Source organism: Trachinotus anak, unplaced genomic scaffold, assembly GCF_046630095.1.
Source record: "Trachinotus anak isolate AG129_WGS33_773 ecotype Australia unplaced genomic scaffold, CSIRO_AGI_Tana_v1 ptg000011l, whole genome shotgun sequence".
Taxonomy (NCBI): Eukaryota; Metazoa; Chordata; class Actinopteri; order Carangiformes; family Carangidae; genus Trachinotus; species Trachinotus anak.
Window position 1 is genome coordinate 19,268,129 of NW_027273862.1, and position 15,596 is coordinate 19,283,724.

Here is a 15,596-nt window from a genome sequence, read left to right on the forward strand (position 1 = left end):
TTGTTGATTTACCCGAGTGTCTCTGTGATTGCCCTCCACAATTGTGGTGTTGGTTGTGTTATTCATGACAATCCGTACTTCCACACCAGGAAGAGGTGACCCCACAGCTCCTGTCAACAAATCAAGCAGAAATACACACAGGAAACACATGAGCACTAAGGGAAGATAGTCTATTCAGAGCAAGACGGGATGATTTTTGCTCCTTTTAAAGAAGCTGAACACTTATGTTGACAGTAACCAACGGAGTGATCACCATCAACCTTTAGTGTAGGATTTCAACGACAGTGGCAGTGCTCTCTTACAAGATGGCATTAACCTCCATCTGCAGGGCATAACTGGTCACTAAATGGTTTGCTGAGCTTGTAAAACATTGTAAACCAAAAGCCATTCGTCTCAGTCACCACAAGTCAGCTTACTTTGGCAGTAATGGGGATTTCTGGGAAAACGCCTGATGCAGCTGTTTCCACCAACATCCAGTAAACTCCAAGTAAGATAACTATTTCTGGACATTTGTCTTTTAAAAACAGTGTATTGATTTCTAAAGATGACACTGAACTGCACAATATTTTTACATTTTCCATTTTACACTGAATCTCAAAAAAGCAAACTACCAACTGTGCAGCAGAATTCGGTATGTTACTCTTAACTACTGCTCAGTGCTTGACTGGACTTTTTATTGCTGCACAGCTGCGTACAAATGTTATAACTGAGTTGACCAATTATGAATACAATAAGTGTCAAAAATGCAGTGCTGTTCATAAGTGTGAGATTAGGGTTAGCGCTGATACTTAAGTGAAACTATTGGTAAGAAATGTGTTAAAGAAATGTGCTACAAATCGAAAGCGTACAGACATACACCTTCTGTCTCTGTCTCTGTGTGTGAACAAGTGTGACGTCCTGACTTAGTCATTATAGCATGTGTGCAAAGGTGATACACAAAGAAGGTCTCAGTGGTCTTTTCTCTATGTGTGTGTGTGTGTGTGTGTGTCTGTGTGCCTGCTGGTGTCTGTGTGTGTCTGTGTGCCTGCCTTAAGTCTATTATGCCATTTCACAGACCACTGCTCTCCCAATGAAGAGCAGGTCAGCTCCCAATTAAAGAGCGATTCCCTCACTTCATATTGATCTATTCCACTCCAGTCCTGATTGGCTATGTCTATCACATGCCCTCCATCACTAGCACTCAGTGCAGCAGGGAAAACCAACTGACCATAAAAGTAATGGGAGTGTTACACTGTTACTCAGTGGACAAGAAGGATCAAACAAGCTTGAGTTAGAAAGTGACACAGGATATTGCCAAGTTATAATGATGTATCCTGAACTGCTATGGACACTGTGAACATGAGGCCTACAGCACAAGGTGGCTCTGGTATCTTACTTTCATTAGAGTCATAGTATAGGGGACAGAGTGTATCAGGATCAGCCACAGCTGGAGGACACTCAGTGTTTCTCTAAGCAGGGTTAAGCTGCCAGTATGCTTCATCAGAACTACCTGTCGGACAGTTGAATCGCTTCAGAAACCCCAACACTTTGCGACTCGCATTGAAGGGGTCAGTGTCCAACCATTTCAGTATTTTTCATGCCATGATTGGCCGCATGTGTAGATGTGAGAAACACATATGTGGGTTTCTCTCTCTAGCTGTCTTTTTTCCATTTGTTACACCAGATCTTCGAAATCAACATGATGAGTACGACATCATTAGCGTTTGGAATGAAACAATAAATAAAGACTATACTGAGCTGTCCTTTAGAACATATCTGGTAAATAAGAGATTACCAGAATTAAAACCCAAACAAAAAAGGGGAATCTTTTAGCCTCCAGTCCTCTTTTCCTCTAACTGGGGTGAAGATGTGCAGAGCGAGTAATTTTCCTCGAGCACTTCACCAAGTCTAACAAAAAACTGCCATCCACAAAATGAAAAAAAATCAATGACAATGACTCCCCTCCCCCGATGACAAAAAAAATCCATTTATGGTTCAACTCAGGGAGTCTCTCCTCTTCTATGTGCCCCTCTATCATCATTTTTTCCCCTCTCACATAAGGAGCTTGAGAAACTTTGGAGACTTGTAGCGTTCTGGTGTCAATGATTCAGCAAGATTGAGTGTCATTTTGAAGAGTGCAGGCAGGTTATAAATGCTACATGCTGGATGGGAAAAGGTCTGTGTGAAGTGGAGCAAGAATGACAAAGGTCCAGATAGGACTTCTCTACAATTACTCTTCCAAGAAGTTAAGGAAAGACTACATCGTTTTTGGGCTTTAAATGACATAAAGCTTTGGAAGGATGACATCTGGAGGAAGCCAGACTTAATGGCTCTCTCTGTTGTCCAGACTGAGATAATGGTGAGATGGAAAGAAGGATGAACCAATCTCACATATTTACATCTCGACAAAGGCAATATGACCTAGAAAGCCACGCTGCTGTTAATCTGGAAGGCTCCACAACGGTAAAATATACAACAAAACCAGGCCAGATTATTAATAAAACTGCCATCAATAAGGCGTATTAAAAAGAAAGTTTTACCTAGTTGGCGGGGGACAGAGAGAAAAGACAGTGAGTATGTGTGAGAGAGAGGGTGACTCCACTCCACTACTCTTCTGAGAGCGTTTCCTGTGGTTGCTATTGATCCATTTTAACCTACTTAAAGACAAGACAGGAACACACTGACTCAAACAGCCACAAGCTCATGCCTGCATACACTTACACCCAGATACAAACACGCGTACACACAAACATACACACACCTTCCACAAGTCTCCCCGCTGCAATGGAAACATCAATAGAACCACAGACCTCTCCAAGCCGTTCTTAATAATCACCTGAGAGGAATCAAACAAAGCCTGTTCAGTTTATACCAAACATTAGCTGACAAACAAACAACACAATGCCCCAACAAAACAGCAGACAGAGGATTACCCGATCCACTTGCAAGCTAATTAGCGTTACCTGCAAGAGGAAGAGTTGGCTGGGGAACAGGAAGGGAAGGGGAAGGTGGGGAGAGAGAGGAAGGAGGGAGGACAGGAAAAGACAGGAAAAGAAAGGAACCACCACTAGTCTGACCTCATTTCCAGACCGTGCCTTTGTTTCTGCATGTGTGAGGGAGGTGTAGCTGAGATCATGGGGTTTTACCTGACATCTCACCAGAGAAAACTGCCTACGATCAAAACACAACACATGAAGCCGACGCACTGAATCAGACTGGTGAGGGTGGTTGAACAATATCAGAGATATTGGAGAGATATTTGATACAGAAGAGGAGATGTGACTGAGTGCATGGTCAGACGGTTTCGTTTCTTTGGTCAAAAGTCCCAGAGAGTTTTTTAACCATGTTTGTGCACATTCTGTCAAGAAATATGTCTAAGACGTCTTAGTAGATGCTACATATTGAAATATAAAGTAGCCATCTGAATTTTGTTGAAACAATAATGCCCAGAAGCAGAAATCTGACACCGTTTTAACAGATGCCTAAAAGACTTCACCAACAAATCAGCAAAACCACACTTAATGGGATATGCTAATATCAGTTACTCTAAAATAAACTTCTTGGAAAAGAGCGGAAAATCATTTTCAACTTAATTCATCTCCACGAAAGCCTCAAGCTCTGCCTCAAACCTGCCCATATTTCCTGGACACAGATTTAAAAAAATATATATACTGAGATCACAGTGGAAGAAATCACTGATTGAGAGTTTGTTGATTACAAATTCCAGACTAGTATTTTGAAAGTGAATTCATCAGAAGGAGAGACTGCCAACCAATCCAAAACTATGTTCAGCTTGGAACAAGCTCGGAACATTTTGCTAGGAACAAGACCAAGACCTGTATTTTCGGCGTTGTTTGTGCACTTAGTGTTTTTACACCTGGGGTCACATGACATTATTTTTCTCAACCAGAGTGAGGCAGTTTGAATAAATAACTTTGAAATATAGTATGAGTACGGAGTATGACCTTTCACTGTACTTTTACTTGGTTGTATATAAGTATATAAGTGTCCAGTCAAACTTGTGTACCTGGGATGCGTGGGCCCTTGAGAGGGTTGGACAGTGCCATGCCGATCTCGGTCATGCCGTAGCGTTCCAGCAGTGTGTGTCCTGTAATCTCCTCCCAGCGCTGCAGAGTGGGAAGAGGGAGGGCAGCCGACCCTGAAACCATTAACCTGGAGAGAGAGAGAGAGAGAGAGAAGGCCAGACATGAGGAAAACACTCCAGGCTCCAAATAACACATTTCTATGATTTACTATTCCATAAAAACTTTGTGAAACATGTCAATTTTTAGTGTGTCAGAACTGGAAATGGACAGGGGGTCAGAGTAATGATGGGCTTTAAAGTTTATAAAATAACTATGAAAATTTAAAACTGGTTTAAAATGTGTAAGCTAATTACGAAGACTGTTTTTGTCAGATATTGACATGCAATGTGCGTCATCTGTGGGAGTCATTCAGTAGGAGACTTTGTCCAGTTCTCCAAGTAGAAAACTGCATGAAAAACCATGAAGTAGTAGAAAATATTAGCAATACACAGCCACCAGGTTAGAAAACACCAAAGAAATAACATCTAACAATTAAAAAAAAAATAAATAAAATAAAAATATCAAGGGACATTAAAATACCCCCTGAAAACAATAGTTCATGAAAAAAAGGTTTCCTAGTAAACATGATTACATCATTTATCCAAAAGACAGCTCCTTATTCAGTGTTTTGATGATGATGGATGATGAAGCTTGTCTGGTACTTAGTGTTCAGTCACGTTCAGATCTTGTGGCTGCGATGGCCACAGCGTATGATTCATATAATTTTCATACTCATTAATATTTATTTGTCCCCAGTCTGTACATACACTCACATACATGTATCCACAAATACATCTACCCATGAGTAAGCTGTTTGTCATTGATCCTGCAGCCTGTACCTGATCCTTTCTTTGCAGACCGCTTTGACAAAGTCCTTGACATGAGGCTGTGTGAAGTGCTGATCATAGAACTGGATCAGCTTAGAGTAGATAGTTGGCACGGCCATGAACACATTAACCATGGGAGCCTTGGAGCTCAACAGCATCTCCCACACCTGCGACACAGCAGAGAGAGAGAGAGATAAGCATAACACAAGAGGGAGGAGGAAGGACAGAGATAAGCAAAGGTGAAAAGGAAACCAGTCTATCTAATGGATGGGGCCGTGCAAGCGAAATTATTACATCCAGATTCATTCCATTAGAGTATGTGATAGAAAAAAAAGTGACTTTTTTTTTCGTTTATTTGATGTAAATGGCAGAGTAAAGTCCAGACAGCAACCTTATATTAAACCTGTCAACACAATGCCAAAAAAGACAAGAAAAAAGGTCTGGATTTGTAAAGGTCAGCGGGAGGAAAAGAGCAGACTGCTGTGGGCCAGTTAAAAGGACCTTCTGTATGGCTACTTCCGACAAATGTGCCTTTTGACTGTTACAGAAGGAGCCGCTCATGTCCTCCACTGCATCGGGCATGCTAAATTAAACTCACACACTGGCGTTGATGGGCATAAACATACATTGTAAATTACATTCACATATAAAAATATTGTTCAAATATCACATCAAGGACAAAGACATTTTACACATGCCGCCCCACCCTCTCCACCTCGTCCCACACACACATATATGCAGTAGTCTGGTACATCACAGTAGATGATGGGAGGATGGGATGACAGCATGAATTAAGTGAAGGTGAACGACAGCTTCTCTAACTCCCGTCTCCCCCTGGGAGACAAACGCTCCTCCCCAGCTGTCTCTTCTCCCCTCTCAGTCTACTTATCCTCACTTCTTCTCCTTTCATTTTACCCCCATTTTCCAAGGGCTTCTTTTTCATTCTCTACTTTCATCTCTGACCCTGCATCTTCCCTTCATCTTTCTTCCTCACCTCTTCCCTTTGCTCCCTATCTCACATTCACTTACCTTCTCTCTCCATTTCGTAATTTCCTGCTTCGCTGCCTCTGCAGTCACCCTCTCTCTTACCCTCTCTTTCTCTTGCTCTCACACACACACACACACACACACACACACACACACACACACACACACACACACACACACACACCTAGACACATACTCACACACGGAAAGATGCAGTCTCTCCCGTCATCCTTCTTACCTACAGTACCACCACATCTTTCTTAATGTGCCAGAAATTTCTAAACTCATCCTTCCACTTCTCCTTTGAGTCACCCGGTTGTAGATTCCTCCAACCTATTACCTTCTCTTCCGTTCACCTCCTCTGCCTCTAATAAACAAATATAGACAAATAAAACTGGGATGATTAAAACTTGTTAACAGTCTAATCAGATCCCTGTGCAATTTCTCACAATACCATTACAAGTTGATGTAAACATTGCAGGCGTTCACAGTTCACCTGTACACATACAGAATGAAACTGTATGAAATGTATGAAATGCAGAGAGAAGGATTATTAACTGAGTGTGCCCTGACCATCCCGGGTGGTGTCTATCAAGTGCAGTGGAGCGCTTCCATCAAGTCCAGTCTGGAGGGGAGAGGAAGGCAATTTATGTCTGTCAAAGAGTTGGCCTCCACCTAGGGGACAGGATGTGGTGCGAACCCAAAGTCATAGCCTGCATCCTAAACAGCTCTATAAGCTGCTCAGCCCTGCACTCAACATGGCACTCCAAGACAACTGCCAATTCTTCTTGAGAGGGATTCGATGTTGAATGTCAATGCATCTGTACCGCTGAGTATTGAAAACTGTCAGGTATCAAAAGCCGGAATTGATGCTTGGACAGATCTTTAGTTTCATTTACTTATTCAACTCACAAATCTCTGCACCCTCTTTCTGCTCTTATTTTATTCTGAAAGTTCTGACCTGAAGTTATGATTTGTATCATTCTGCCACTCTGACACTTCTTTTGGATGTTCGCTCACCACTACCCTTCGCCCCAGTGCTGTCTTCTGTTTGCAACCACTCACACTTTTTGCTTAGTTCATTTGAAGTATTGATTTGGCATTGTGTTGATTTGGTCAGAGTATTCGTTTGGACAGTGCTGACATTTTTATTCGCAAGCAGTTAACAATGCGCCGTTCAGCACCAAGTGAGCTTTTAAAATAATATATCTATATATAAAATACACCTTTAATTACACAATCTGACAATGCATTTGGCTTATTTTTGGTTTTTAAAAACTGTGCTCTAGAAGAACATTTTGATATACCTCAAGTTAAGGTAACAAAAAAAATGGTTTTGGTATTGGTACAAAATGCTAACAAGCTTACAACAACAATGCTATCATGCTCATGTTAAAAGGTTTAGCATGTTCACCATCTTTGTTTTACCTCTTAGTTTCGTTAGTGCTAAACACAAAGTGTAGAGGCAACTGATGGGAATGTCATTGGTTTTGCAGGAATTTAGGCATATACCATTATAATTAGACAAACTGAAATTTTGAAAAGTCAGGGGTGATTACAGTTAAATTATTTCTGAGGGGAACATGAATGTCTGCAAAAAATTTCATGGCAATCCTTTCAATAATTTTGTGATAAATATTGAAACACTTCATTCAAAACCACAAATGTTCACCACCTGTTGCTGCTAGAGGAAAAGCCAGGGGTTCACCCAAGTCAGTGGGATTTATCCTCTGAGAAACATGAATGTCTGTACCAAATTCTATGCCAACAAATCGAATAAATGGAAATTCTGGTGAGCTGGTAGCTCTAGAGAAAAGGTGACGGGATCTCCAAAGCCTGGAAACTTCATGCACTGAGGACCAGGAACGTCTGTACAAAACTCCAGGAGAAATCATTCAACAGTTTTCGAGATATTTTTGTCTGGACAAAAGTGGTGGATGGACAACAGTGCTGTACAGACTTCATTGCCATCCATACAGCCACAACAATGCCAAATGCTTCATGCCCCCAAGTATTGTCCAACCTAAACTATTGGTTTATGAAATATTACTTTAGAGATATCAATTTCGACTTGGACATGGACTGAATTATAGAACAGGAAGATGTGAGTGTGTAAGGATACTTTTAAAGTAACTCCTCCATCAATCAGGCTAAGTAGTAAATGCCTTTACCTGTTAGAACACAATGAATTGATGCATTATCCCTCCCCTTTAGCACATATCTCAATAATGTTTGTGATATTTGAGTTTACCTTTTTTCTTTTCTAATATGTTGAATGAATAATTTACTCATGCTAAATCTTGCTGTGATGAAGTAGTCAATGGGGATTCAAATAAACAAAATCAGACCGGTGCTGTGTGAACTCCAGGAGTAGTATCTGCCCCTGTCAGTCTGCAACAGTACACTAGAAATAGACTTATCTGCGATTTACTGGATCACAATTACTGCACTGAAAATTTCTTCCACTATCTCTGGGCAAAATCAGTAAAAATCAATGCCAGTCTCTGCTGCCTAGGCTACCCTTCAGAGATCTTAGGGGAGAGAAGAGACAGACTATCGATCACTTCATCAATGTACTGTAACTTCAGGAGGAGGAGAATAAAGGCTTTTTTCTGAGGGTGAGAGAAGAGGTTTTGTGGTTTGGTACGCAAGGTCAAGGATAACAGTTGAATACTAATACGCTATAATAGTGTTGCAATGCCCGCGTTGACAGATACATGTGTCCTTTAAAGACCTTTCCTTTCCATCTACCTTGACTGCCATTAAGCTGTAGAGGTCTTGACATACAAACAAAAACACACATACATTGGAAAACACGTGCATTCACACTTCTATACACACAATTAGCACCCCATCTTCCCCTCCCTTCCAAGGGCCAAACAAGCACTATCATCCTTCAATGTCAGCTCATCGATTGATCTGCTGCTTAAGCCCCTGCCGTGAGTCGGCATTGGTCAGATACAAAGCCACACAGGGCAATTCATCACTAAGCCCCAAACACTTCGTTTGACAGGCCGGAGGGGGAGGGGGACGACTATAGAAGGAGAGAAGGAGAGGAGATAAAGCAAAGCGAAAGGAGGGAAGAAGAAAAGTGCAAAGGGAAACACTCATAGAGAAAGAGGGATTGATGTGGAAAGAGCTGAAGGTCTTTTTCAACCCAGCAGCACTTTGTCCATACAGGACTTCTAAATCTGAAGTACCTCTCAGCCTCACTGCCATATAGTCGCCTCTGGAGCCTTACAGCTGAACAACTGCCTCCATTGTTCAGGGCTGTTGATGAAAAGTTTACTGTACCAAGAAAAAGATTTGGAACAAGAAAAAGACATAAAGAGATAAATTGCAGTCCTGACCTTCTGAGGCTGGAATTCAGGCAGCATGACGCAGGTGGCACCCACCCAGAGTGGGCACAGCAGCTTGTTAACGATGCCATGCACATGGTGCAGCGGCAAGGTGTGGAGGATGACATCATCTCTGGTCCACGCCCACTCGGAAACCAGACACTGGACCTGGCAGGGAGAGAGGATGGAAGGAGCAGGGAGGACAGAGAGAAGGGGGTCAGCATGTCATATCGTCTTCAAAATAAATCATCTCAACCAGCTCCTACTGCTGCAGACATGATGATCTCACTCGTGCTGTCGTTTGGTACATGTCTAGAATACAGAAGTGATTTTTCTTTGCCATTGTATAAGTATGCAAAGTTAGGTTGTATATTACTGTTTGTAATGGGGGCACTGCCATTTCCATGTTTTTATGGATGAATAAACTTTGATCTTGAAGCTTGTCCTTTGGAGGGCTAAATATGAGAGGTCATGTATGATTTTGTGGTCTCGTGATGCAGTTTCCTCCTGGCCTGCTGTATTCACATCTCAATTAGTAATTGCCTGTTTTTGCCCAGGGACCTCTATCCCTATGAACAACAAATTTAGTTCCAGTTGGACAGCAAAAGAATAACTCAAAATTATTACAGTCATTATGGTCCATTACAGCGCCTGAAAGCTGTATATGTCTGTTCAACAATTAATTTCTCCCAGCGTGACATGTAAACTGAGTAGGCTATAGATAATATTTAGTCAAGAAAGAATCCTAAAATCCGCTGTTTATCTCTTGTGTTTTGAACAGTAGATTGCTCCTGTGACTGTAGCTGCTCTGAAATAGTGTATCTCAGTGTGATGTCACATCAACATACAGTATGTTTTTTGTGGTAAGTAGGAATAAAAGAAAAAAAAAAAAGAAACAATGTTTCCCCAAATCTTGAAGGGCTTTAATTGTTTAAGTGTTTCTGATTTATAACATTTAAGTCATCAGTTGTTAATATTCAATATCAAATTATAAGTGTTGTGTACCTGTGAAAGTCCTGAATTTTAACTAGTTTATTGTTGGACTATTTTTCTCATACACCTGTCTAAGCCTGCAGTTATTTCAGGAATGAGGGATATGAAAGTCTCCTTTGTTGAAATAAGGCAAGTAAAGTGAGTTTTATTTATTTCATTGATATATTTTACCTCAAAATCACAAATTTAAGACAAGGAAAAGCCTCATTATCTTTCTATTAAGCTTCATGTAAATGCCAAAATTATATTTGTTGATGGAGGCAGGGCATGGAAAGTATTGGACACCATCCTCGTGATTCAGAGCACTTATTAGAGTTAGGCAGTAAACTGAAGAATTGTGTCTGTATATACCAATTTTACGTTTTTGGCTGTGGATGTGAAGTCATAGAGGAACATGTGAACTATAAGGCATAAAGATATTTAAATGCAATAGTGTAAACGATATCTATGTACAAAGTACATATTGGTCAACTTCAGTTTAGGCTATGTGAGAACAGTTGTTAATTTAACTAAAAGGTGATTTGTACCTCAGAGCTGTATTAAATTGCATTATGTTTTACAGGTGTTCTGGTTATTGTGTCCACACAGATAATAACACATGATCTTGCTCTGTTGCTGTGAAACTTCCCCTGTGTGCTTCTGAATGTAAATGCAAAGCGGCTAGAAATTGCTGACACAAGTGGAGAGAGCAGACGTCAAGTTAACGTTTCCTCTAAGAGTCAGTATTTCAGTCACTATAGCCATGTAGGTCAGTGTGGAGTCGTCTATTGTTACAGATGTTTCCGCAGTTTCTGATCACTCAGATGGCATTCAGTACTCCTCTGAAACAGTTCATCGCTGTGAAGAAGGTTGTGGTCACCTCCAGTGTTCATCTTGTTTTTATAGAACTCACTCATTTCTCCAGAGTTCAGGTCATGGGGACCTTCACACTGTTATACAGTGGTTCACTGTTTGGCTTCCATTGTGACTGTTAGTGTCTAATAGAAGCCATCTTTATCCTCTGCAGCTAGGGTACCCAAGGTCTTATGAATAAGGATGTAAAGAAAAGCATAATCTTAGAGAATACTGCCCAAATAGTTCTAGTCAAGGATGACAGACGTAGGAAAAGGGAAAGACACATATGATATCAATTAGGTAAGAGCATGTGACAATGTCAGATTTTAGCGTCCAACAGAATCTTCACACATATAGGTTAACATATAGGTCTGACACTATCAGACATTTCAATACCCTTAAGGATGCAAAACACATTCAGCATACATATAGACACTGTCGAAGACATCAAAATTAGTGCACATGGAAGATGGGCATCAGATGGTCGTCAAGCTTAAATTTGGCAAATTTATTTTCTTTTCAGGTTTGTCTCACAAATTCATTCTCATTAACCTGGCAGTGGAGCTTTCCAGGAAAACAGACAGACTCACTTAATCACTCATTCACTCACTTCCCTGGGCCAACCAGAGACAAATGAATCTCTGCATCTTTCAGAGTGATTTAATTTTCCACGCTATTGGACATGTAGGTCAATTTCCCTAAAAAAATATACGGGAGAATCTTCAGGAGATCTTTAATGGCATCAATGAGTGATTAATTAGAAACCTCGACTGGAACAAGAGAGGAATGATGCTAATCAGAGAGTCTGATATTGTTGCGGGCTCGCTATCTAAACATTTCTAAAACATGTATAGAAATCCATGTGTCTATATTTGTTGGTTTTGCCCAACTCTGGATAGTCACTTCATACTTTCTCTGTCTGCACTGGGGAATATCATGTACAAAGACTGATTTTTTTTCAGAACAAATAACCTTGATGTAGATATAAGTCAGGTGTCAATTGTTGGAGGAAGATGTTAAAAGGTATCTAAATACTATATTGGTGATTTTGTGTATTAATAATTTACTATGTAATAATACTGTGTATTTCAAGGGGTAAATTCTGTGAAACCACAGAAGAGAGAGTGACACTCTGAAGCCTGTGTTAGTTCTTTACACGAAGCTGGCCATTTACCAAATAAGCTCGTCTAACCATCACACTGGTTTCCATTTACTTCAATAAGGCATGTACTAATAATAGTCACAGTTTTGGAAATTCTTGTATTTAAGCATAATCTTTCAAAAAAGCATAGTTTTCAAAGGCCATGTTTTAAGCAAATCAAAACATAGACAAGCACGGGCAGAATGAAAAAGATCATGTAAACCTCGCACATTCCTTCATCAAAAAAAAAAAAAAAAAAAGCCTCACTCTGAAATTACTGATATCTGAGCTTCCTACAAGCACCTGAAGACAACAAGGAGGCGTTTAAACTGCCCATTTCTCAAATATTCTAATGACAGTGTGCTATTTTGATTAATGTGTTTCTGTCAATCACAGTCACATTCAAGTAGCAAACAACTCTCTTCCCCTCTATTTAGAGAATATCTGGTCAGGACACAGACTGAGGAGCGAGAAGGAAATTATATTAAAGGCAGAAGGGTAGACCACAAACATATCAAACAGGCCCAACACAAATGTTATATCAGCAATAGCCCAAAAGATATAGTATATTTGAGATCAATACTGATATGGATATTTGAGTTTAACATATCTGATAAAGATATTTCAGCCAATATTCATCTTTGTACATAAACATATAACATACACAAATAATCTTGACATACATTTCTTAGATTTTTTTTTTTCTCTTGTGGGCAAACAATGTAATAGAGACACTGTTTCTAAATGGCTTCATGCCTAGTTTCTACTGGAACTTCTCGTTATTCATCAGTCAACATATATACCAGTGCAATACCAGTTTTGATATAAATCCACCTGACTGATTTATCAGTCTAACACTAACATCGATATCATAATCTCATTGTTGAAACAATGCAAAGTATGTTGCTATATTTCTAATATTAAATTTGAAAAAAATTGATAAAGTTTAAATAAAGTCCCCTTGCATTAATATTAACTAACAAAGACACATCATAAATGTTAAATATTGAATATTACAGGGCTGTTATAAATTGAGTCAATGATTTAAAAAAGGATTACATAAAGACTACGGTGAACAAAAAACTAAATTTGACAACCCACACTTTTAGGTCATTAGCACCGGCTGTGCCATCCTCTACTGGGGCAACGCTGTGACCTTATTCAGTGCAGAACTAGAAGACTATAAGTTTAGCATCCAGGAGTTAAAGGTAATTTGCTTCATTTCCATTGTAATTATAGTTTAAAAGACAACACTGACCATGGCTTGGATGGTGCTGTGCGTATGCAGAACTCCCTTGGGTCTTCCTGTGGTACCGCTGGTGTAGATGATCATAGCTGGTCGATCAGCCCAGTCTGTGATGGCTGCCTCCTTCTCTTGGGTGTCTGCCCCATCTAAAGTGCCCAGGTTGGAAGTAGGAGGTAGTGTCAGGCACGGCAGCCCCAGCTTTAGTGCCAGTGGCTCGAGGGTCTCAGCATAGGGATGCCCCGCCACCAGCAGTGAACTCTGAGAGTCAGAGATTATGTACTCCAATTCTGATTGAGGGTGTTTTCGGTAGAGTGGCACTGCCGTCCCACCGCTCATCCAAGCCGCCCATTGCGCCACAGTGTAGGAAGCATCATTAGCACACAGGAAGGAGATTCGTTTTCCTTCCACACCCCCGAAGTCGGAGTCGAGAGCCGTACTGATTCTACCTGCAAGACCTAAACTGCTGCAGTACAGCTGCTTATAGCTGTGGCTGCCACTGCTGTCTACGATAGCAAGCTTATCTCCAAATGCTGGAGCCCTTACAAACACTGGCTTCTGGTTTATCCTTGATGATGGGGCTGCGGTCCATCTGTGAGCCCTTCTGTGAACCTCATTTCTCAGTAGCCATTGCCTTGGCTCTGATGGGAGATAAATTCTGTGAAGAGCGGCTTTCCAGTGCGGCAAAGTCCACTTCACAGAGTGGCAGGTAGCAGCAGCAAGTCTTGACAGCATGTTTGAGAATCAGCTGTTCATACCTTCCAGAGTCTGAACCTCAGGATGGCTTCATCCTCAGTCTCTTGCATCTACTAATAACAGATAATATCTGTTAGTTGACAGGGGAAAAAGCACACAAGCTTAATTTGATCAGGAAGCATACAAGGACCGACATCTCCCAAAGGAAAATACTGTATGATTCTAACTCTGTAACTCTAAGTGACTTTTCCTTCACTTTTATCAATCTAGCATTGCACTAACACTGCATGCATCTTAAATGTGTTGTTTCTTCAGTAGATTCTAAACATGGTGAGCAGAAAAACTGGCAGATTGAAAGATGCAATGATTTTCCGCATCACAACTCATGACACTCTACACCACCAGTTGGAAATGCAGGCTTTCTGTTAAAAACTTGAAGGCTCAAGCCCAAGATATCGGGATTTCATTGTCAGACTTTGGAAAGCTCCCCCCAGGGCCACAGATGGCAGTATGCAACTGTTCACACAGGCAGAGTAGTGAGTGCCCTCTGTGACAATATATCTGCATTTGGTGTGTAAAGGGAGTTTTTGTACTGTTGGTCGTACAGAACAAGCCATGTAAAGATGTCCACTTGATAATGAAAGTAAGATTACAGAAATAAAGCAGATTGCCTGTAGTTCTGTGACTGCCACCGCTGTCTGTCATGTTTTTCATATTCAGTTTCTTAAACCATGTTAAAACATGTCTTAACCAGTTTTCACTAACTTCCGTAAACAAGTGATAAAACTGACAATAAAAATGAGGGTATGTGTCAACTTTTTACACATATGATGACAAGTGCAAGTGTAACCACTCAAATCAAGCTAAGCGATGTCCGGTAGGAACAAGGTCAGTCGACCCCAAACACAGTAGTTCATTTGAATTCAGTAACCTGAGGTTTACCAGGACATTTGAGTTTGTTTAACAGTGACAGACTGAAGACGGCGACCACGACACTGTGAGGACTTCGGCCAAAAATACAATAAAAATGTTCTTTCTACAGCGAATATTTTCATATTTCTGAAATAATGTGCGAGTCCCGCTGTACACACATGATCATTAATTCATTTACGCCTTACCTAAAACAAATGCCGGTGCCTCTTGTAGTGAAGGACGGTGCAGCGGCATGAATACTCCGGCGTGAAACAACAACAACGTGCATGGTTCCTGCCTACATACAACGTAGCACATGTGTGGCAACCGTGTGTGTGGCAGCACTTAAAAATACTGATACTGTAATGACATTGTACTTATTTCTTTAACACATTTCACTACGTAATATTATTTGAATCCACTTTTTTTTTTTAAATCCTTTATTTAAACAAGCTGTATCATGATCTCTCTTTCAAGAGAGATCTGTGCATAGGACTAAACATATGGACAAACAGTTTCACATAATGAAAAGCAATTACAAGAGGAATTGAACTGCAAATA

At 40.6% G+C, this 15,596-nt stretch overlaps 1 protein-coding gene across 4 annotated transcripts in view; it reads right to left on the reverse strand.

The window, feature by feature from the left end:
* Positions 1–15,371, reverse strand: part of acsf3 (acyl-CoA synthetase family member 3) — a 32,079-nt gene extending 16,708 nt beyond the window's left edge. For 3 of the 4 annotated variants that reach the window (XM_071489150.1, XM_071489148.1, XM_071489151.1), the window contains exons 1-6: positions 15,242–15,371; positions 13,443–14,236; positions 9,229–9,384; positions 4,904–5,058; positions 4,007–4,152; positions 13–110 (exon numbers count right to left, since the gene is read on the reverse strand). In XM_071489150.1, coding sequence (XP_071345251.1) covers positions 13–110; positions 4,007–4,152; positions 4,904–5,058; positions 9,229–9,384; positions 13,443–14,162 — 1,275 coding nt within the window. In that variant the 5' untranslated portion in view covers positions 14,163–14,236; positions 15,242–15,371. The remainder of the gene's footprint in view (positions 1–12; positions 111–4,006; positions 4,153–4,903; positions 5,059–9,228; positions 9,385–13,442; positions 14,237–15,241) is intronic. The other variant, XM_071489149.1, reaches the window with a different exon arrangement.
* Positions 15,372–15,596: the final 225 nt, after the last annotated feature.